This window comes from Plasmodium knowlesi (genome assembly GCF_000006355.2).
Source record: "Plasmodium knowlesi strain H genome assembly, chromosome: 7".
Lineage (NCBI taxonomy): Eukaryota > Apicomplexa > Aconoidasida > Haemosporida > Plasmodiidae > Plasmodium > Plasmodium knowlesi.
Window position 1 is genome coordinate 644,016 of NC_011908.2, and position 21,537 is coordinate 665,552.

Genomic DNA, 21,537 nt, shown 5'->3' on the forward strand with positions numbered 1-21,537 from the left:
AAAATGTTACAACTTAAGGATGACACATTTTTATTTTTTGTCTCATTTGATAGTACCTGTTTTGCATCATAGGCGAGTTGGTAAAATGGTCTTCGCAACTTTGATTCGAGTTCACAGGCGGGGGATGGTTATGGTATATGGGCGTCATACCACTGTGTGCGTTTTTTTTTTTTTTTTTTTTTTCGCAGCCCTTCCTTTACTGATCCCTTCTTTTCATTTATATTGTAGAAAAAAAAAAAAAAAAAAAAAAAAAAAAAAGTTCCTTTCCCGATTTTCTCCTCCCAAATGGAAGTAACATTGCTCAATCACACACACCTCCATATACGCGGAAGATCCACTTAGAGGGTCAATCCTGTACACATGTCTAATTAGGTAGACGCTTACATACGCATATGCCGGTACTTACTAATGTTAAGAATTGACGCACGAATTTTTAAATTTTTCCTCGCGCTCCACCTTGGATACAAGAAGCTAAAGTGAAACAACAAAATAAGAGGAAAAAAAAAAAGTTACATGATAAAAATGAAAAAAGGGCCTAACTGGAGGGATCATGCAACTTTCCTATCCAAATCATCTACCACCATATTACAAATCAGGCCAATGAGAAAAAATCGAAAAATGAATAAATTGTCATGTGAAATGCCGCCTGGTCCAAACTCGCGAGGGGTTCCCACTTCATTTGCACATAGCCCCCTTCGTACGTATGTTCCGGTGCTTTTTTGTAAAGGCCAGTATGATGATGGAATCGACAACAAGGATGTGACTACACCTATCGCCCCCCCCCCCTTCCTGTTGGAGCAAAATTACTTATCAATGAGCCTGCTCTACACACACATTGATCTAAGACACATTTCCTTTTTTATCATTGCACTTAAGAAGGAATTGTCAGTCTGGAAAAAAGACACACCCTCCTTAAAAAAAAAAAAAAAAAATTCACAGTTTCCTTGTCCCATGCTTTTTAACCTTTGTATGGACCATCTGCAGGGGCTATTGCTTAGGTTCATTGAGTGTTCAATATGGTATTCATTTTTTCGCCACTTCTGCTCAACACCATTTGCCCTTCTTGAACTCTCCTCTCCGTGCCATAAGACTCAATTGCTTCTTTCGCGGTTACCCCCCCCAGAAACTAGCACATATGGCACAGTGAGGATTACCATCCTTCCGTGCGATACATTTCTCTACGTAACACTATATGCCCATGCATACTGTTCGGGTGCACAGTACTCATATAGTGGTTTTTTCATGCATCAGGAAATATGCCCCCCGGTGCACCAAGGGAATGACCTGATCTTGGGCACAGCGCAGGCAGAACGGGACAAACCTATGCAAAGCGACCTACACAAATGCGCGAAAATGGTTTTACGTGGCACCACCCTATGAAGTGAATTAACAATGAAAAATTAAACCGATGGTAAAGAAAAAAAAAAAAAAAAAAAAAAAAAAAAAGGAACGAATTGGCTTCTTTTATTAAGCATAAATTGGAACAAACGGACCTCATTTTTTCACACCTTTTGGCATCATTTTTACAAAATATGACAGTTATGACAGTCTTCCCCTAGTGGGCTAGAATTTTACCCATCCTTATTTCCCCCCCCGGTTAATCCCCCATCCAAGCCTGCTCAACCCAAAGTTAGGCAGTCACCATATCGAAGGGAACACCCTTTTCAAAATTCTTTTCTCCCCTTTTTGACAAACTCATCGTTGTGACTGTACCCCTGCAAAAAGGAACACACACGTAAGTAATGCTGTGAGCAAGCGGACATTTTCGCAAACACACCTATCTATATATATGTATATCTATATACGCCGAGAGAAAAAAAAAAAAAAAAAAAAAAAAAAAAAAAAAAAATATGTTGCCTCTTTTTTTAACTCCACAGAAAAGTACAACGGAGAAAATTCTACAGAATAAAGATAAACACCATGGCGCTTATTTGCATCGGCTCTGTTTGTTTTTCGCTTCTCCATGTGGGCGTTATAATTTTATTCATCATAAATTATTTCTATGGGTATTTGAAGAAGTACTTACCAAACTTCCTCACACGTGGCGAAGGTAACAATATCATTTGGTCCATAGCGTTGACACTTGTTTTTTTTTTTTTTTTTTTTTTTTTTTTTTTTTCACAAAAAATTTTGCATACCATTGATGAGGTACCCCATTTGCACGTGAATACCTCCGCCACATCCTACAGAAGAAAAGAACAAACAAATTGAAGCGTCTTTACAGCGCAGGGAGAAGAACAAAGACGTAATATGCGTGAACAAGAAAAGAGCAAAGAGGGGAGGGGAGTCTAATGGAGCTGGAAAAGCTGAGAGAGGAAGAGGAAATGAAACGTAGGGCTGTTCCTTGGTGACTCCTTCTTGAGAAAAAAAAAAACTGTTCCTCCCAAATGTGTGCACTTTTTTTTTTTTTTTTTTTTTTTCATCCCTCAGTATACCGAAAGCAGCTATGTTGAGTTAGCTGATGGAGACAGTTTGAGCGGCTTGTTGGAGTCTACCAAGAATGTCTCCGTGGTCGTGAAGTTCGGAGCAACTTGGTGCAAGCCGTGTACCAAAATCAAGCGATACTTTAAGGTAAGAAGGGAAGAGGAGGCAGCAGGACGATGGGGAAAATCCATGTGACGCACATGGAATGGTGTAAAATAACTACAGGGGTACAGCTGCCGTTAGATCCTTAAATATAGGCAAACTTCTTCTTCTTCTTCTTCGTCTTTTTTTTTTTTTTTTTTTTTTTTTTTTTTTTTTTTTTTCTTCACCCTATTCATGTTGTCCTTCACATGTAACACACATTGAGTATGCTTTTTCCTACGTGAATTCTCCTTCTCTCTTCCCTCCAGAATCAGACCATGAGCTACGCAGTGACGCTTATCGACGTGGACGTGGACATACATGAGGCGCTTAGGGATGAATACAACATTAAGGCTCTTCCTACCTTTTTATTTTACGTGCAGATAAAAAATAATTGGGTTATGACTGAACGGGTAAGAATAATTTTTGCACCTCCTTAGCCATCCTACATGGTTATGCACGGTTATACACGGTTATACATGGTTTGGCTATTTTTTCATTTCCACGTGTGGCCCCCTTTAGTGCACACCCTTGATTAACTGTACTATGTGCATTTCATCACATGTCTCTACCGCCACGTTGACACACAATTCCTCCTTTTTCTATCCGACCAGATTGAAGGATCCAACGAAGAGGACATAGAAAAAGCCTTCCAAAAATACTGTGTCCTTAAGGAAAGTTAAGTGGGAATCCACAATGGAGAAGCGCAATCCCTCCTCCGACTAGCGTGGGTATAGGGTTCCAACTATTCTTACTTCTTCCTAACATGGGGTTTATTCTATACTAGCCCTAGCCTGACAGAAAGGCGCATATACCTCTGCGCAACTGTTCACTAATTTTTTTATCTCTCAGGAGGGATGTGTCTCCCCCTTCCCATCGTGCGGGTGCCTTGAACTACATCCTTCCATACAAATGCGATGGGATAGTTTTCTCTCCGAATTTTTTTTTTTTTTTTTTTTTTTTTTTGTGTGACCTTACTACCTATCCATCACCACAGTCTACCAACCACTTGATGATTCCTCTTTTGTTTATTCTTTATTCATTTCCCGTGCGCGTGTACACATGTCTCCTCTCCTACATTATGTGACAACCTTGTAAATGAAAAAAAAAAAAAAAAAATGAAGAAAAGGATGCGGGTTTTATTGCGTGAATAGGAATTATAATAATTTTCTTTTTAAAATCGAGTTCTTAATTTCTAATCTATATGCTGTACTCCAATTCACCTGCATAAATATATACATGAGGTTGAGATTACGTTTTTTTCTCCTTTGTGCGTCGAGAAAGCACTGCTATAAAACGTGGGCGACACCGCCGGTAAAGGGCTCTGACCTACTCGTCTTCCATTCCCCTTCAAACATTTATACGCGCAACGAGCATAACGGGATAGCTTTTTCTAAATAAATCATGTAAAATATGAATAACAACTGCACGGTGATAAAAAAAAAAAAAAAAAAAAAAAAAAAAATTGTGTGGATCTCTTCACCTAAACAAAAGGCAAGAAATAATAAAAGGGGGCTCACTGCTTCGAAGATGAGAAAAGTGTAAATTCATTTTTTTTTTTTTTTTTTTTTTATCACCGTGCAGTTGTTATTAATATCCCCCTTTATTTTGAGGATGCATAATTATGTAGATTAAGTTCCTTCTCCCCACTTTATTGGCTTCCGCTCTGGTCCACAGCGGGTAGTTGTTTTTCCAACTGTGAGAAGAGAATGATGTGCATGGGGGGATAGTAAAATAAAATGCTCTTAAACAGAAGAAAACATGGATTGACAAAAAGGGTAGCGTTAGTGCTTCTCATACTAGCACTGTGTTTTATAAACATATCTCGCTTTGCCCGCTCCTTTGCGGTAAGCAGACGATCTTTCGCGTTAAGTGCCATCAGTGGGAAAAATGACAATGTAAGTTTTACACCTAGAAAGTGAGACTGTCCATCAGAGAGTGTGTGTTCTATTTGAGAGATGAACATTTGGAGATGATAGCTGCAATTTGTGCGACTCCTGTATGAGTGGTCCAATGCGTCGGTATGGTATTTCCCCCTATAGACAATCTGGGATGCGCTCTTTTTACCATGGAGTCACCCGATTTGGTCGAAGAGGAACTAAGCACTCCAGCTGAGCAAGGTGGATAGGCTGAGTGACTACCTGTATCGATGCATCTAGAACGGTTGCCAATTGCATCCCACGATTGATCACCACCACAACAACCGCACCACTACAACCACACCACTACACCTCTTGACAGGGGAGGAAGGCTCAATTAAGAGAAAATCGGAAGATCCTGGTCGAAATGGGGAATTGTCTGAAGGAGCAAGATGTAAAGAAGGCGCTATCGTACCTGGACCAACTACTGGAAATCTACGGAAGAGACAATAAATTATCTAGGAACATGAGTACCCTATGTGGAAATGTTCTGAACTTATGTAGCAAGTACAACGACATCAACAATATGATCAAGGTTATCGAAAAAATGAAAAAGCATAAGATAGAGATGCAGGAAAATTCCTTCTTGGCTATTTGCAATTATTATATCACGAACAATTATATATATGAGTACCTACTGACGATCAATAAAATGATACAGAAGAAAATTACCATCAGGGAAAGGTTCTACAAATATATTCTCGTTCACGTGTTGGACCTTCCGCTCGGTGGAGTGAACGGAGTAAGTAACTCTTCAAACAAAACGGAACAAGATGTATATGATTCCACGCACATAAACAACAAAAGGTGTAATCTGATAAAAAATATCGATTACAAGAATTTCGAAAAACATGTAGAAGAGTTAGAAAAATATAAGATTCCACATCTGAGGGAGGAAGACAAAAAGTACCTTCTAAATAACTACCTCCTCATTGATATTTTCAAACATATGAACGATAATAGGGTAAAGATAAAACTCGTTTATATTTTGAAGCTCATTCATTACGTGTACGAAAATGTGCAACACCTGATTAGGGAGAGCGAGCACAGTTCTGGATCGGCTAACCAACCACCTAACGAATGGCCGAGCGGATCATCTCCTTCACATGACACCAAGGCGAAGCGCCTGATTGACATTCTGACGGACCAACTGAGGGATATCCTGGAGTTATACAAAAAGAACTACGAGTCGATGAGCATTAACATTAAAAAGTATGAGGACCAAGTGGATGAAGAGGAAAAGCGAAGTGTCTTCTACCAAGTGAACAAGATAATAAAGAAGCTTCCCTTTATAAAACTAACCGAAAACGTAAAAAATACCTTCAACTGTAAAAACTGCGAAGAAAATATTAACACCTATTTCCTCTCCCTCAAACATACCATCATCGTAATTGTCAATATAATTCTCATTACTCACCTCTTCAATAGTAAAGAAATTTTCAAAATAAAGCATTTTTTCTCCATCCTGAATGGGGCGGATGCGCCACGCGACGACGGAAACGATAAAGATGCAAATAGGAGAAGTGACAGTGGGATTGATGCAAGTGTCTCCAACCCCGATGATCATCACAGCAATGTAGCGAACGCGGGGGCTACACCTCGACGTGAAGACGAGACTCCCCTCCTCCATGACACACGAAGCACAAATAAACTGTTCGATAGGGGCACATACACGTGCCTCCTAGATGGAGCGAACATCGGCTATAACAAGCAAAACGTGGAGAATGGACGATTCAGTTTTTTGCAAATAGAAATTCTCAAGGAAATTATAAAAAAGAGAAATAAGGAAACTCCCCTTATTATTCTTCCAAAAATATATCACTACAAAAATTCATTGAAACACCTGCAGAAGTGTGAATCAGAAAATGAGGGCCAACAAATCAATTCGAGCATCTTCATTCCAAACAAAACGATTAAGGTGAAGAAGGGTAACCTGTTGACACGAAGGCAAAATACCGACGAAGCGAGACAACGTAATGATGAAGATGCACTGGAGAATGAAGAAGATTTACATGGCACAGATGAATGCCAACGGCAAGGCGACGAAGGAGACGATCGAGGAACCCACCCATTATCCTACATCAGACGAATGTTCAACAAACTGGATCCCACAGATGTAGAAATTATAAAAAAATGGGAGAGTGAAAAATGTCTGTACATATGCAACTACAACATGTACGATGATTATTACTATATTTTGGGCAGCTTGGCCAAGAGCAACAACCTCTTCAACATATGCACCTATGTGGATCGACTTGCCAAGCACTTCCACAAGTACCAAAATTTAAATCACAATGTGATAATAGATAACTACACAAAATGTGGAGAGGAAGAGATCTACAATGGAAGGGAAATCCTACATGTCTACAACAACATTATTTTTGATAGAAATAATAACATAATGGTCCTCGTAAGTAATGAAAATATGAACAAAGAAAAAAAATACATTTCCATGAATGAGCAGTATTATAATGACCAAATAAAAAAAAGAAAATATTCCCACGCTAATTTTTTCGAGCAATACAAAAATAAATTATGTTTTCTGGATAAGGATAGCGTACCGTACTCTGATGAAAACGTATTCATGGAGACATATTTGTGTGATTCTAAAGGGGAGAATCTGCCCATCGGCCTTGGCGAGGAGGAGGTCGTTTCGCAAGTTCGTTCGAACGTTGGTTCCGACATCGGTTCCGACATCGGTTCCGATATTGGTTCCGATATTGGTTCCGATATTTGTTCCGACAAAGATACGCCCCAAGGGGAAAGAAAGCCTAATAAGAAACAAGTCCACCCAGAAGAAGCAAGAACCACATACCACAGTCCGAAAAAACAAGCAAACGAACAAGTGGAAGGAAAAAACTTCTACTATAGCAACATCTACGTGAAGTGCATCAAAGACGTAAGGAGTGTTCAGAAACCGATTTACATTTATACAAATGATAAAATGAAGAACCACTACTTTAATGAGTATACAAATTATATTTTAAAAAAATGGAAAAAAAAAAGTTTCATTTCCTTTTATTTTAAGCAACCAATATTTATATCCGATCTCTTAAGACAATCAGAATCCAACTCCATAGATTTGTCAAAATTAATAAGTACATACAAGTTGCCTTTTGTAAATTTAGAGAATCCGAAGCTATATATTGATGATATTGTGTCTTACAGGGACAAAAGTATTTATCACATTAAAATTAATACACCCAGTAAAACATTTTTATCATACCAGAATGAAAATTTGCCCTTCTTGCAAAGCGGCAACAGCGTCGTTAGATACCTCTGCATCGACTTTTCGAAGGTGTACAGACGGGGGGCTTAACCACACCCGCCCTCACAGTGTATCTTAACATAGTGCACACGCCATCTGCTACTGAAATGTAGGTAGCCACAATTTGTAGTTTGAAAAGGTTCCTCTTATGGGCCTTTACTTTTTTTTTTTTTTTTCTTTTTTTTTCGATTAATATAACGAATGTCCATTTTGTGTAACAAAAACTTTTGAAAAAAAAAAAAAATCCCAAATGGGTACCAAATTTTTTTTTAAGTTAAATCATTCCTGAGGGGGATATTGCCATTCGCCCATCATAGTTTGTCCAACAAATAAAGCACAGCTGAACTGAGATGCAGTGCCCCCCTCTCTTCTATTCCAAACGAATCATACTCGAATGGGAAGAGTGACTGGTCGTTCATCCGGGATGGATTCCCAAAAAGGGATTCATAAAAAAAAAAAAAAAAAGGAAAAAATTGTCTAAATCTCCAAGAGAAATTTCCTTCATTTGGAAGGATGTTATTTTTCCGCTATTCCACTTGTGTTGTTAAGTCCATTTTATCCTGTTGCCCATGCGTATGGGATCAACCATATGACAAACATTATATATATGTATGTGTCTCAAGCCCTATGGGTACATATTTGCCATCTGCTTCTGAGCCTTCACATTGTTCATTATAATGTAGTAAATCTGTTCGTAGTTGTCCGTTCCGAAGAAATTTTTCAGTTGGTCCTCTGTTATATGCTCCTGCTGAAACATGGCTTGAACTGTGGCAACAGTTGTGGGGGGAAAGAGAGAGGCATATCTACATCATCAGCATGAAAGGGGAGGAATCATTGTGAAATGCGTTTCAGTAGACATATACAATGTGTAAGCTGCATTTTTCTTCTTCCGCCCCTTTTTTTTTCTTCTTTTTTCTTTTTTTTTTTTTTTTTTTTTTTTTTTCGTCCAGCTCCTTACGGTAATTTGTCAGCTCGGCGGGACTAATCAGAGTGTCATTGTAATCCGCGTTGTGAACGTGCAGCTTCTGCTTCTTTTCCCAGGGTAAAAGTTCCAACTCGCAGACGCATTTTAAGATTGTTTTATCTCTGGAGGAGTGGTGGAGTGTGTGGAAGGGGGGTATATATGCCTCATCATGGGTTCCCCCGATTTGGCCTAGCTCACGTCGAGGCGCAGTTTTCCAATTAGACAACATTCCAACATCTTCTCATTTTTTCTCCCTTTTCTTTACATTTTTTCTCTTTTTCTTTTTTTTTTTTTTTCTTCTCGTCTTCCTGTTGGAATGCCCCTCCCTACCTCTTCACAAAAATAATGATCAAAAAGTGAGACAGGAAGTCCGCCATGAGAATGTAGAATCCGGCATGCAGATAGTGCCTTTTACCAAACCTGCAGTGGTGAAATGAGAAGAACGCGTCAGTGAGTTTAAGAAGGACGGGTCTAATCTTTGGTTCCTTCCCTCCACTGTGTTTCTTTTTTTTTTTTTTCTGTTTGTGTTACTCCATGTGCGTGTTGAAGAAGAAGAACGGGATGGCAAACAATACGATATTGAAAATCGACAGGCACGTTATTAAAATGATCAGCTTGTTGCAAAAGTGCACGTGCTTGAGCGGAAAAGTTTCGGGGTGCTCTCGGAAGTGCGTGTATATCAGCATGCCCATCACTATCATTAAGTTTATTCCTGTGATTATGAAGACCTAAGGGAGTAGAGAATAGTGGGCATCAAGAAGTATGGGGATGGTTTGAAGCGATATACGGCATACCCACACAGGTGCATTATATAATCGTACAAGTATGTATAGCTCTGTGTCCATGTCGGTGCTCCTCCCTCGGGAAGATCCCATCAAGAGCACAATCCCTCGAATTCATTTTACTATTAAAAAATAATATTTAAGGAAGTTTATGGAGTCACACAGGGTAAGTCTTGTCTCCTTGGCATAATTCTTCGTCTTGGATGTTTCTTCGAGCAGCTGAAAAGTTTGAAGTGCCATTACACAGTATAAAATGTGTCCATTCACCCGATGTGTAACAAAAGAAACTTGACGTGTAAAATGGGTAGCACGAATAGGTGGACGTTCATAGGGGGAGGATAAAGCGATTGAGAATGTGTAATATATGTGTTTCCTTTTTTTTTTTTTTTCCGTTCCTACCTTGCTGCAAATGTGTCCTTCAAACTTATACCACGAAATGTATTTGTTGTCGTTATAGGGAGAGACAAAGAAAATCCCGAACCTTGTTTCGAAGTTGGGAACTGCCTTGGGGAGGTGAGGTGCAAAGGGGAAAGACGTATTAAATGTGTCACATGTGTGCTAATGTATATTTTTGCCTCTGTGTGAACTTCGTGAAAAAAATCATCCTCATGCCAGCTCAATTACGAAGAGAAGGGGAAATGGCCGCCTCTTCATCAGTTAGAACGGAAAAGTAATAACCACGAATAAGGGCAACATCAAGGCAATCAAGAGGTACGCGCCCATAGAACAAAGGCATATTAAAATTCGGATCCAACTGTTAAACTTGTATGGGTCCATTTTATGCCTCACTCAGGGGTATGCACATGAAGGTGAAGGTATAAGTATTTGTATATGTGCATGTTTAAAGAGCACATGAATGAGTTCTCACATTAAGACGACAAAGAATGAAAACAAAAAAACGTTCCACTATTTTAATGCGTGTACGAAATGTAATTGTTCGCAAAAAGGGCGAAGTGTTTTCTGCTCGTCTACACACGGAAATGTCTTCCACAATTTTCGAATCAAAAATGGTTCAATGGTAAACATTTTAACTGCAAGGATGACACACAAATTTGAATGCAAAAAAAAAAAAAAAAAAAAAAAAAAAAGGGAGAATTCCCAAAATGCCAATGCGCAAATCGATTTGTTCTCAAATGGAATGTGTTGTTTTTATCAGTTGTTAAATGGACAGCCAGTGGTAGACGCGCCCTTTATACATGTTGTCATTTGAAAAAATCATTTTTTTTTTTTTTTTTTTTTTTTTTTTTTTTTTTTTTTTTTTGCTCAAATATTCCAATTTGTTCTGCCCAACGGAGAACAATTTTCCGTGCTCCTGAATTTTTGTGCAACGCTGGCGAAATTCATTTGGGTTGTCCACTGTCGTCTTCATTTTTATCCGTCATATTTATATGCTATGGTGAAAGCGGAATGTCAACAACAGTATGCGAGTTGTTATGTGCATACCGACGCGCTGTATCCATTTTGATTCATTTTACCCCTGCGGCGCAAAATTTTTTGGCAATTTTTTATGATGAACTGAAAAAATGTAAGGAAGAATTTTTTTTCACTTTTTTTTTTTTTTAAGTGATTTATGGAAAAAAAAAAAAGAAATAGAAAGAGATAGATACTATCTTTAAAATTTGGTCTCCCAGAGGTTCTGCATACGAATATGGACGGTGGTCTGCACGTCAGAAAAATGTGCATGCGACATGCAAGGGGAATATCCCAGTGTGCAACAATTTGATTCATTCCCTGTGTGAACTACTACAATAGGAATTTTTCTCCCTTTTAAAATTTCTCCCTTTACGGTCACACCATTTTTAATTATTTTCCTATACGGTGGTATATCCGCATATGTATGTACCTCTGGGAAGGAATAAGAGGCGCTTCCGCATCAGTATAGCTAGCCATGTAGTGCTAGCTGCATTGCGAGAACAAGTTTAACCTGAACAGGTAATAATTTTTCCGCAAAAAAAAAAAAAAAAAAAAAGAAAAAATTGCAAATGGAATGATAGAACTTTTTTGCCTGAACGGTTAATAACAAAACGCTGTGCACATAAGCACACTAGGCTGGGGCAATTTTCGAGGCAACAAATGTCGATCACTTGCCCATAGATATATCTATATAGACAATAGAAAGAACACTGAGCTTCTCTACGCATTATGTGTATATACGCTGTGAAGACATACTCCTCGCTGTTAAACATGCGTCCGTTAGTGAACAGAGAATTGGCCAAACGAACCTTTGTCAAGAGTGTGGTCTCCTAATATGCAACATCGGATGGACGGATAAAAGTGCCATTCCTCCCAAATGACTCTCGCAGGTGAACTTAACCCACGTGGAGTGGACCAAAATAAGACAATTCTTTCATTGTAAAATTCCAACTGTGTTCAAAAATGTATCATTGGAGTTATTCCAAAGATGGCTAAATTTTGTGCTTTGCAACAGGTCGGCAGATATAGTACAAAATGATAATACCTTGAAGGACCCACAATAGCGGCCTTAGAACTAGTTTGACGCGACAATTTTGGTGGTACATGGCGTGACCAAACAGATATGCGTGAGAGGGGGGCTTATGTGTGAGTTTTTTTTTTTTTTTTTTAACAAGCCAAAAGAAAAAGATTGTAGAATGCGGGAAAAAAATCACCTGAACGGTTAATAAAATAAATAAAATATAATAAAATAAAACAATAAATGAATAAGCAAATAAATAAATAAATGAAGCAATAAATGAACAAACGAATTAACAAATGAGTAAAAAAATGCATAAATAATTACTTGCGCAAGGGGAGGAACAGAAAAATGTTCAGAAATGCTTCCAAAGCAGCGTAATATTGGGGGAAAGAAGGAAATGAAAGTCCAACAAACTCACATAAGCATAGCACAAAGATGAAGATGCCCAAGGGCACATTCCCCCCGCGAAGGGAAAAGCGCTGCAACGATGTGGATGCAAAAAGTTGTAGAACAAGGAAACGAGCGAGTTACATTCATAGGTGTTTGAACGTGCGAAAGTTGCAAAAATGTGGCGAGCTGAGAAAAATGGAAAATTACTGCATGTATGTAAATTTGAAGGAAATGTTAAAGGGAATTTATTGCAAAGGGAATGAGAGCAATACAAATGGCAGTTGTCTCAAGGTGACAACAACACCTGATGGAGAAGTGAACAATGGAGGGGAAGGAAATCCTCATCACCTCTGCTGCAACTGTGCTAGCCACACCTTCGACAAGTGCTACATCACCGGTCTACACATTTTTGAAGGTATTTTTTTAACCGCCTGTTCAGGTGGAATTGTGAGCATATTTGACAAAAATTTAAACAACATATTGAGCAGACGAGTGGCTGCATCCCCCATAAATAACATTTCAGTGAGCAAAAAAGAAAATGCTATGTGCTTTTCTGACAGCTCTAACCATCTATATGTTGTACACCTAAACAGGAGAAACATATGCAAAGGGAGTCACTTTAACATAAGAAAGAGAGGTAGCCATTTTGACGACAGCGCTGTGTGTGGAACAACACCATACCAAGATGACGATAAAATTAGGAATAGTTTTGACGAAGAGGACGAGCACACATTTTTTAACGATAAACAGTACGCCCATTTAACAAAAAAAGAGAAAATCATAACTCAGGCATTTTTGCACAATAACATATCCAGTTACATTGTGAAAAATTTAAACTGTTGTGTAATTAATCCCTACTTTGATCACCACCAAAGTAATAGCATTTGTGTTCTGACATCAAACAAAATCGTGTCTGTTCTGAACATTTTTGAGTTCCATATAAACAATGGCATTATATTTAGAGGACAGAACATTTTGAGTTTATACTGGCATAGTTTGTATGTCTTTATCTGTACGGGTTCGTCCATTTTCGTGGTAAACTTTTTCGACAAAACGAAAATTGCGCATGTAGTTTTGGCTAACCTCGACATGATCGAAAAGGTCGAGGTCGGTCAAGCAGGCTACTTATACGGCGAACAAAACGTTAAAATGGACTCGTCAGTGAACCATAACGTCGCGGAGACGAATACATGTAATGAGAAAAGGGATGACGCGGAAAATAACCACCAAATGATTTGCCGGATGGAGCCGATTCACATATGCGAATTACAGAAAGGGGAGTACATAATAGCTAGGGGGAAAAATGTGAAAATTATAAAAATTGAAAAAAAAAATGGAATTGAAAAAATAAGCATTTCAAATGAATTTGATGTGCATAATTCGATTATTAGCATAAGTCCATATTATAACCACCACCAGAATGGGTTCACTGATAATGAAGTCTTCCTTTCGGTGATTACATCCCTGGGTGGTGCACTATGCCAGGGGGGGAATGAACGTACTTGTACATATATGGAGCATGTGATATTGACTAGGGACAACTACGTAATGTGTAGAAATTATCTTTACATTGGAGGTACGGAAAAGGACACAATTAGGAAAAGGTACCTTACAAACACACCGTGCACACCCTACCGTGGTGCTGATACAAACTGCGGAGGAAGCACCCCGGGGGATGGAACCAGCCAAATAAGGAACCTATTCCAGTACATGAAAATTACGCCCAATTGGGAGCAGGGAAAAGGAAGTGGCTGCATAGAACGTTGCCTGTACATATATGGGAGGAAGACTCTTTTGCAGTTTCGATCCAAAACAGTTGCCGAGTTCTTGTGTGAGATTTTTAAAAAAAATGCAAAAAATGGAAGAAACATTTTAATCCTATTGGATGAACTAAGGAGGTTGCCAATCTGCAAGAAAGAGTTAACTCTGATTGGATTATCCCTCATAAAGGCTTTCATAAAACAGAGGAATTACTTCATCGCGGCAAATGTGTTTACCCTGTTGTGTAACAATTTTTGCGACAAGTATCGAGTCATCTACAACATCATGGAAATGTTTTTCCGTCAGAAACACATGCACATTCTTTCGTTGTTTTATCGAAAATTGAAAGAAGAGAAAAAACATCAGAGAGTGGGCGAACATTCTCCTGTACACGCCTTGAGTCATAAGAAAAGGCCATTTGTAAGACCTAGGAAGATGGAGAAGGAGAAAAAAATTAAAAGCGCCTTGTACATCCTTCACCTCTATTATTTCAAAAGTGGGAGAAAAAAAAAAAAAACGAAAAGGGATAAAGAACGCCTTAATTACGAATGGAAGAAGAAGAAAAAGAAGGAAAGAGAAAAAAATAGCTTCCTCTTTTTCGCAACGAAAAAATTGTTTAACCGGTTTTTGGTTTTTCTGTTACTTTCGGATGTTTATGAATTTAGGAAGGTTTACGAAATTTCATCCAACGCTGATTTGGATGCGGGCGTGTTAGTGAAGTACATAGTGCATTTCCTCGAGGGCGATTTATCATCTCTTTTGAAGAAACAATTTGTTCGCAGTGGCCTCGGCGGCAGTGACATTATCGGCATCTGTGATGGTACCCCCAATGGGGGTAGAAGAAGCACTATAAAGGGCACTGCGAAGAAATGGGCGGGTGACCCCCACAGTAGCGACAAGGAAAGTCACTGCGCAAGCGACTGCGCAAGTCACTACACCAATCGCAGCAGACGCAGCACCCATGGCGACTCCCTAAAAGAAGAAAAAAAAAAAAACGGCGAAAAAGGAATCCTTCTCGATATACTACTTGATATTTTTTTTAAATTTAACATCCCCCTTGGTGTTGCCCCTTTTGCATTACTATGCAAGGATAGGGAGGAAGAAGAAGAAGAAGAAGAAAAAAAAAAAAAAAAAAAAAATGAACCGTATTGGAACAGTAACAACGGTGAAGTCACCAGTTATGACAAAACGGCAACAGCAGGGGAGGAGGAAGAACTAGTGAAGAAGAACCTACCTGTTGCATGCGTGCAGGAAAGTACCAAAGGGTGTAAAAATAAGGGGAAAAAATCTTGCAATAACAGGTACAAGGAGAAAAGCGAATGCGCAAAGGGCGAAGATAAACTGGCTGACGAGGAGGAGGGTCTCCATCGTAAGGAACACCATAGCAAGGGCGGCTTTATTCGCAGTTACCAGAATTTGTCGGCTCCGTTGCCTTACGAGCGTGATGAGAATCATGAGGATGGTCAACCTAACGATGAAAAAAAAAACACATACCTGAGAATGGAGTTTAGGATAGATAACGCAGACTGGGACGGCGGCATCATCCGTGGCAGGAACAGGAACGAAACCGGTGAGGAGACTACCCAAGTAGGAATGCAACCGAGGGAGGAGGAAGAACAAACGAAACGAGGAAGCAGAGGGAGGAGGCAGGGTCCCAATAGGTCATCAAAGCATAACTCAAATGGTACAAATACAACCAACACAGTAAGGTTGGGTAAGCTAAGGAATGATTATTTTTCCAGTGTAGCATACCACCGTAGTACGCCCCTCACATACGAAGACCTCGCAAAGGATAGCTCTCCAGAAAACTTAAGTTACTTCGAAAAGGAATATGATAACGTAAAAAAAATGGAAATAATAAAAATGCTCATTCGAAGGAAAAACAAAAACGTCTTTGCATATTTGAAGCAATGTACCTGGCAGGTACTCAAAAAAATAACACAAAGATTTGTCTTAAAATTATTTCGTTTGAGCAGAGTAAAAACAGGAAAGCTCTTGGTTATCGTTAAAGTGAAGGAGAAAAACAAGTACAGATATTTCTTCAATCCAAAGGATGTAATAAAAAGGTTAAAGGAGAGACCCTTTTTTGTTTACACCTATTTGAAGCATGTAAAAAATGTGAAGTATTTGAGCAGGTACATTCACTTGTTTCTTTTTTTGATATTTATTTTTGAACCGCTTCTGTTGGTGAATTTTTTGGATAAGCATTACAAGTGCGTTAGCTTCAAGCTCGTCCTCTTCTTTATATGTTTCTTTGATCGGTTGCAAGTTGGAGGGTTGATGAGCAATGAAGAAGACACACCCACGGAGGATCCATCCCCTCGCATGAAGCCACCCAATTCAAAAAGCAACCTCTTCCAGAACGAACGAGTTATGCTTCTGTACAGATATCTACTGGATGAGCAAGTGGAGAAGGAAAAGATGGAAGAATTGTTCAACTACATAAAAGAACCCTCAAAGAAGCGACTTAGGGGAGTAAACTTTTTTTTAAGTGTCAAGGCATTTATGTATGTAAAATTTGGCTACATAAATAAGGCTCTAACCATTTATAAGCAGTTAAGAAACTATGGCGAGGTGATTTATCTTGTGAAAGTTCACAACCTGTTAATTGATGATTCTGTCATGAAAAAGGCGGAAGATAATTTAGCATCCCTCAATGGTGCCCCTTTTTTAAGTGGCCTAGATAAGGGATACCTACATGGAAGGTTCGTTGCCATCGATTCGGGGGTAGGTGGTAGTTCTCCCCAAATGGGTATCAATAATAATGATGCGCTCGCTTCGGCGAGAAGAACGGAAAGAAGGTTTCGCCTGAGAAGGGGAAAGGAGAAAAGGAACAAGGAGGAGGATGCACATAGTGTGTTTGTATCGAACGGTGGTGATGATCCTGATGAGTTAGGGGAGGGTCACCCCGGTGCGAAGTCACCGCAGCAGATGGATCCGAACCGCGGAGCGAATTGCCACTACGGGATCAACTCGATCGACCAGATCGACCAAATCGACCAGATTGACCAGATAGACCAGATCAACCAGATAGACCAGATCAACCAGATAGACCAGATCAACCAGATAGACCAGATCAACCAGATCGACAAAATCGACCAGATCAACCAGATTGACCAGCTTGACCAACTCAACGCAATCGACACGTATGTGCGCGGAAGTGTTCACTTGGCAAACCTGGACAAAAAAATTATGCTCAGTTTGTATACCGAGGTGGAGGGGAAAGGAAGGCAAAAGGGGCGTACACCCCGGAAGGGCAAAAGGAAAAGTAGCCGAAGAGAGGTTCATGGTGGTTTCAATGGAAGCTCTCCTCCAGGGATAACCCAGAAAGAAAATATCCTAAGGAAATATCTGATTGATAATACATCCCCAGAAATGCATTACCTAACCCTCATGTGTATACTGCGGCAAATCTTCTACATAAGTGAAATCAGTGATAACTACAACCGAATTTTGGTGCGATGGAAAGAGAGCACGTACAAGTGTTTGAACGAAATAAAAAAAAAAGGTTACGTGATATACAATGGAATTATAAAGAAGGAGATGAAAAAAAATAACTTGTATTTTCTGGACATAAAGGACTACTACTTCATTAATGATAAGGTAGATGAGATGCGATCCAATGAGTTGGATAGGATGATTCCATACATGGATGAGCATCATGGAACGGAAGAGGAAGAACAAAAACTACCATTAAACATTCAAAGCGAGGTTCCATCGAATTATTATTCTTATGAGCAGATCCATGATAAACCCTATGTCTCTATCTTCTCCTCCTTTTGTAGCTTGTGCCAACATAATATTTACCGTGATTTGTGTGCTTCCGATGTGGGACTTAGATGCAGAGGTGACAAGGTTGTCTTTTTTTTTTGTAATCACCTGTATCATTTGAAATGTCTTAGGGGTGATCGACCTTTCATTTGTCTGGCATGTCATTAATAGGGAGAGGAGGAGGGAGGGGAGGGTGATGGTATAAACAGCATTCGTAATGGAGATGACTTTTCTGTCTTGGCGGATGTTACCGTACCACTGCATCGACCATTCTTAAGTTATATATTCTTCCACTGGCACATCGAAAAATGGGTTACCTTTTCCCATGTTGGGAAAAAGAGTGACACCCCAATGGAAGTGATGGACACGCTTCTTCTTTGTTGGAACTTTGTCATTCATCCTAATTTTATTTTTTCTTGATTTCTATTATCTTCCCTTCTCGTTTCTTTTATTCACCATTCCAGTGTTTAACTGCTACTAGGGTGCTCTCACCGATGTATCCCCTCGCCTCAGATGCGGACATGTTTTGTGCGTTCCGTGCCTATCCCAACGAGAGTAGCTCCGTATTATTTACATACACAAGACTGTTTCCTTTTTTTTCTTTTTTTTTTTTTTTTAATCTGCGTTATTTTGTTGGTCGTTTTGTCGGCTTCTTTGTGTTATTTTTTTTTTTTTTTTAATTTAAAAAAAAAAATTTTTTTTTTTTTTTGTTTATGGCGCCTTCCTCTTAGCGCACTTAAAATTGTAACCCCCCAATTGACTTCTCCCTTTGCTTTTCTATTACCATTTTGGCTTTTCCTTTTTTTTTTTTTTTTAAATTACAAGAGGAGGTTATGTGCAGATGAATGTGTCCTGGTGGTTAGGCGTAAGCGAACTGCTAGGGGGGCGCACTGTCTGAAGTCTGAAGGTGTGCCCGCTTTATTGAGAATTACTACGATATGTGATTTATATATATAACCCAATGGGGAAGGAACAGACGAATGGGCTCCAAGTGAAGATATTATTCCCCCATTTTTTTTTTTTTTTTTTTTCATTTGTCGTATTTTTCCTTTACGAAGTCAAATATTACATCTGCATCTTGGATGGAAGCTACTTCGACATCTTTCTTTTTTCCTGCAAGTGGATTGGAGTTGCCGTGGGTGAGTCATTTGCTAATCCTTGGGTTAGCGATTCAACTGGCAATTTCGATTGTTTCCCGTATTTGCCTCCTATTGGGCAAGCGCATTTGAAATTCATACCTGCATCCATCTTAATCACGTCAAAGTGGTACTCGGAGTCGTCGTGTTTTATGGAGATCGTACTGTTCTTAGTCAAGCAGGAATAGTATCGCAGTTTCTCTTCCAGTGTTTTCTATTACGGGGGTAGATAATAATGGAGAAGAGAAAAAAAAAAACATTGCTAGGATGACTCCTTGTTTTTATAATCATAACAGAATGCACGATGAAAAAACACACACATTTGAGAAAAAAAAAATGTGAGCGAAAAGTTTTTTTTTTGTGACATGGTGTCCCTTTCGCTACTTCACTCCGTTATAAGTTCTTTTTTTTGTCCTACCTTTGGATCACTCAAATTGAAAAAATTCTTATGATGGGGTTGTAGGACAACGCTAGACGCAGTCTCCAGTTTAGTAAATCGTAGCCGCACGACATCAAAGCAGCTGTAAAGGGGATGGATAGAAAAAAAAAAAAAAAAAAAAAAGAGGAATGAATCATCAAGAAGGGAAGAAGATGAGGGGGCGAAAATCCCTCAAGGATAAGTAACTCCCCAATTAGGAAACCCATTTATCAGAACATCGTTTGCCTACTCAAGCTGTAATGATTGCATGATCCACGTGGGCAAGAAAATGAAGTTTTTCTTGGCCTTGAAATCTAATACGTTGATAAATACTCTGTCTAATTCTGCAGTTGAGTAGAAAAGGGGTCGGAAGAAGTGTTCGGGAAGGGGAGTAGTTTTTTTTTTTTTTTTTTTTTTTTTGCGAATCCGGGGTTGTACTCTCCGAAGAAACAAAAACGTGGTGGGAATCTGTTCTCCTGAATAGGAAAAATCTTCAAAGGCACCTCAAAAAACTCACTGTTAATGTTTGGATAGGTGGAGAAAGCATTCGTATCGGACATGCGTACATTTTTGTAAAAGGGTGTTTTTTTTATGTCGACTTTTTCGATCACGAAATTCCAGGGCACTTCGATATGTTTGTTTATGAGCTACTCAGAGGTGGGGGGTGAGGGGATCAGTGTTTGAACAGTGCGTATGATCAGTTCATTTAAGCTACGTTTTTCTTTGGGGGGTAATTGCATCTGAGAATCGCCACCCGCATGATCCCGCTCTGCAATTTCCTTACAATGTCGTATATGAACACAGGGAGGGAAACCTTGTCGCTGTACTGAATGTTGTTGTGGCAAAAGGTACCTGCGGCATTTGGACAGACGGGCGGGAAAAATAAGATTAATCAGGAGGAAGGCGCACAACACTGTTGTCCTTATTTCTCCGGGAGGAGGAGAATTATACACATGTGGTATTTGCCAATCACCCCCCGCAGAGAACGAATCAGCGCTACTTGTACAGACGAAGGACTCACCGACAAAGGGGTTGAACTTATCGCTGAGGGGTAGGGCGATTAAGTAAAATTCATTTTTCTCGTTCCGAAGGTTTAGGTTGTTTATGTCGTTCACGTAGGTGAGCAACTGCGAGTTGGGGGGTTAAGCGGCGGTGAAGGAAACGCTATGGTGATGGCAGCGATGTGGTGATGTCTAAACTGTGCATCCGCGCAATAGGGCGCACCCACCTTCGTTTTGTAGATCGCCTTGACGGTGTAGTTTTTAATTTTTGTTAAAATGTTCATGTGCGGTTTTATTTGACGCAAGTGCCTTTTTCCCACCGGAGAGGGAAGACAATCCTTCTGCGGGGTGTACTTCGAGAAAGTGCACGGAGCTGAGGAGTAAATGGATAAGAAAAAAGGATGGCACAATTCAATAGTATCTATACTGGTATAAATATGGATTGATAATGCACCTTTATTGCATTATCTCTACACTCATACACATTTGGGTATCAGCATGGGGAATGGGTTGTATTTGTCCTACCCCCCATGAGTTTTCCCATTTTAGTGGGCTTTTTTTTTTTTTTTTTTTTTTTTCTCTCTTTTTTTATTTTTGCGTTACACATACTCAGGGAGAGAGCGATTATTAGGACAAACAAAATAGTTTTAATCATCTTAACTTGCATCTTATGAGGAGAGTTTTTGTGGGGGCTTCAGTAGAGATGTATATTTTCACTTTGATTTTTTTTGATTTTTTTCCCTGCTGCAAGATTTGTTGTCCCTTTTTCATGCTTGCTTTTTTGTTTTGCTTTGCTTTGTTCTTTTTCCTTTTTTTTTTTTTAGCGGTGTATGTTGGTCTCTCTGCCTGGTCAGAATTCACTCAGCGGGTTGGATTAACTTTCATGCTCTCAGTTCATTTCTGATAAATGGTTAATAGGCAATTGGGTAGATGTGCAGGCGGAAAAACACTTCATACACGCGTGTTGCTTGATCTGTTTTCCTTTTTTTTTTTTTTTTCCCGCTTATACCTACTATGCGTCCGAATGTGCGCAGGTGGAAAAAAAGTGGAAAAGAGCCACCGCGGGAAAAGGCTTCAAAGAGGGTGCAAGCATAATCTGATGGTATGGCAACTTTCACCAGAACAAAT

At 39.3% G+C, this 21,537-nt stretch overlaps 5 protein-coding genes across 5 annotated transcripts; 3 read left to right on the forward strand and 2 right to left on the reverse strand.

The window, feature by feature from the left end:
- Positions 1 to 1,920: 1,920 nt before the first annotated feature.
- PKNH_0714100 (thioredoxin 3, putative) lies at positions 1,921 to 3,248 on the forward strand (the record flags this gene model as incomplete). The annotated part of the gene is made up of 5 exons (XM_002258397.2): positions 1,921 to 2,050; positions 2,190 to 2,245; positions 2,431 to 2,571; positions 2,835 to 2,978; positions 3,180 to 3,248. The coding sequence occupies 5 exons, from the start codon at positions 1,921 to 1,923 to the stop codon at positions 3,246 to 3,248; spliced, it is 540 nt and encodes a 179-aa protein (XP_002258433.2).
- A 1,056-nt stretch (positions 3,249 to 4,304) lies between these two features.
- PKNH_0714200 (conserved Plasmodium protein, unknown function) lies at positions 4,305 to 7,803 on the forward strand (the record flags this gene model as incomplete). Its single annotated transcript, XM_002258398.1, has 2 exons — positions 4,305 to 4,463; positions 4,807 to 7,803. The coding sequence occupies 2 exons, from the start codon at positions 4,305 to 4,307 to the stop codon at positions 7,801 to 7,803; spliced, it is 3,156 nt and encodes a 1,051-aa protein (XP_002258434.1).
- A 574-nt stretch (positions 7,804 to 8,377) lies between these two features.
- PKNH_0714300 (conserved Plasmodium protein, unknown function) lies at positions 8,378 to 10,275 on the reverse strand (the record flags this gene model as incomplete). The annotated part of the gene is made up of 7 exons (XM_002258399.1): positions 8,378 to 8,517; positions 8,711 to 8,838; positions 9,047 to 9,136; positions 9,248 to 9,444; positions 9,622 to 9,717; positions 9,898 to 10,002; positions 10,177 to 10,275. The coding sequence occupies 7 exons, from the start codon at positions 10,273 to 10,275 to the stop codon at positions 8,378 to 8,380; spliced, it is 855 nt and encodes a 284-aa protein (XP_002258435.1).
- Positions 10,276 to 12,367: 2,092 nt separating this feature from the next.
- PKNH_0714400 (conserved Plasmodium protein, unknown function) lies at positions 12,368 to 18,022 on the forward strand (the record flags this gene model as incomplete). The annotated part of the gene is made up of 1 exon (XM_002258400.1): positions 12,368 to 18,022. The coding sequence occupies one exon, from the start codon at positions 12,368 to 12,370 to the stop codon at positions 18,020 to 18,022; it is 5,655 nt and encodes a 1,884-aa protein (XP_002258436.1).
- An 862-nt stretch (positions 18,023 to 18,884) lies between these two features.
- PKNH_0714500 (ubiquitin fusion degradation protein 1, putative) lies at positions 18,885 to 21,064 on the reverse strand (the record flags this gene model as incomplete). The annotated part of the gene is made up of 9 exons (XM_039113931.1): positions 18,885 to 18,967; positions 19,093 to 19,204; positions 19,409 to 19,511; positions 19,659 to 19,752; positions 19,926 to 20,055; positions 20,193 to 20,260; positions 20,430 to 20,535; positions 20,637 to 20,782; positions 21,019 to 21,064. The coding sequence occupies 9 exons, from the start codon at positions 21,062 to 21,064 to the stop codon at positions 18,885 to 18,887; spliced, it is 888 nt and encodes a 295-aa protein (XP_038969570.1).
- Between the last annotated feature and the right edge of the window lie 473 nt (positions 21,065 to 21,537).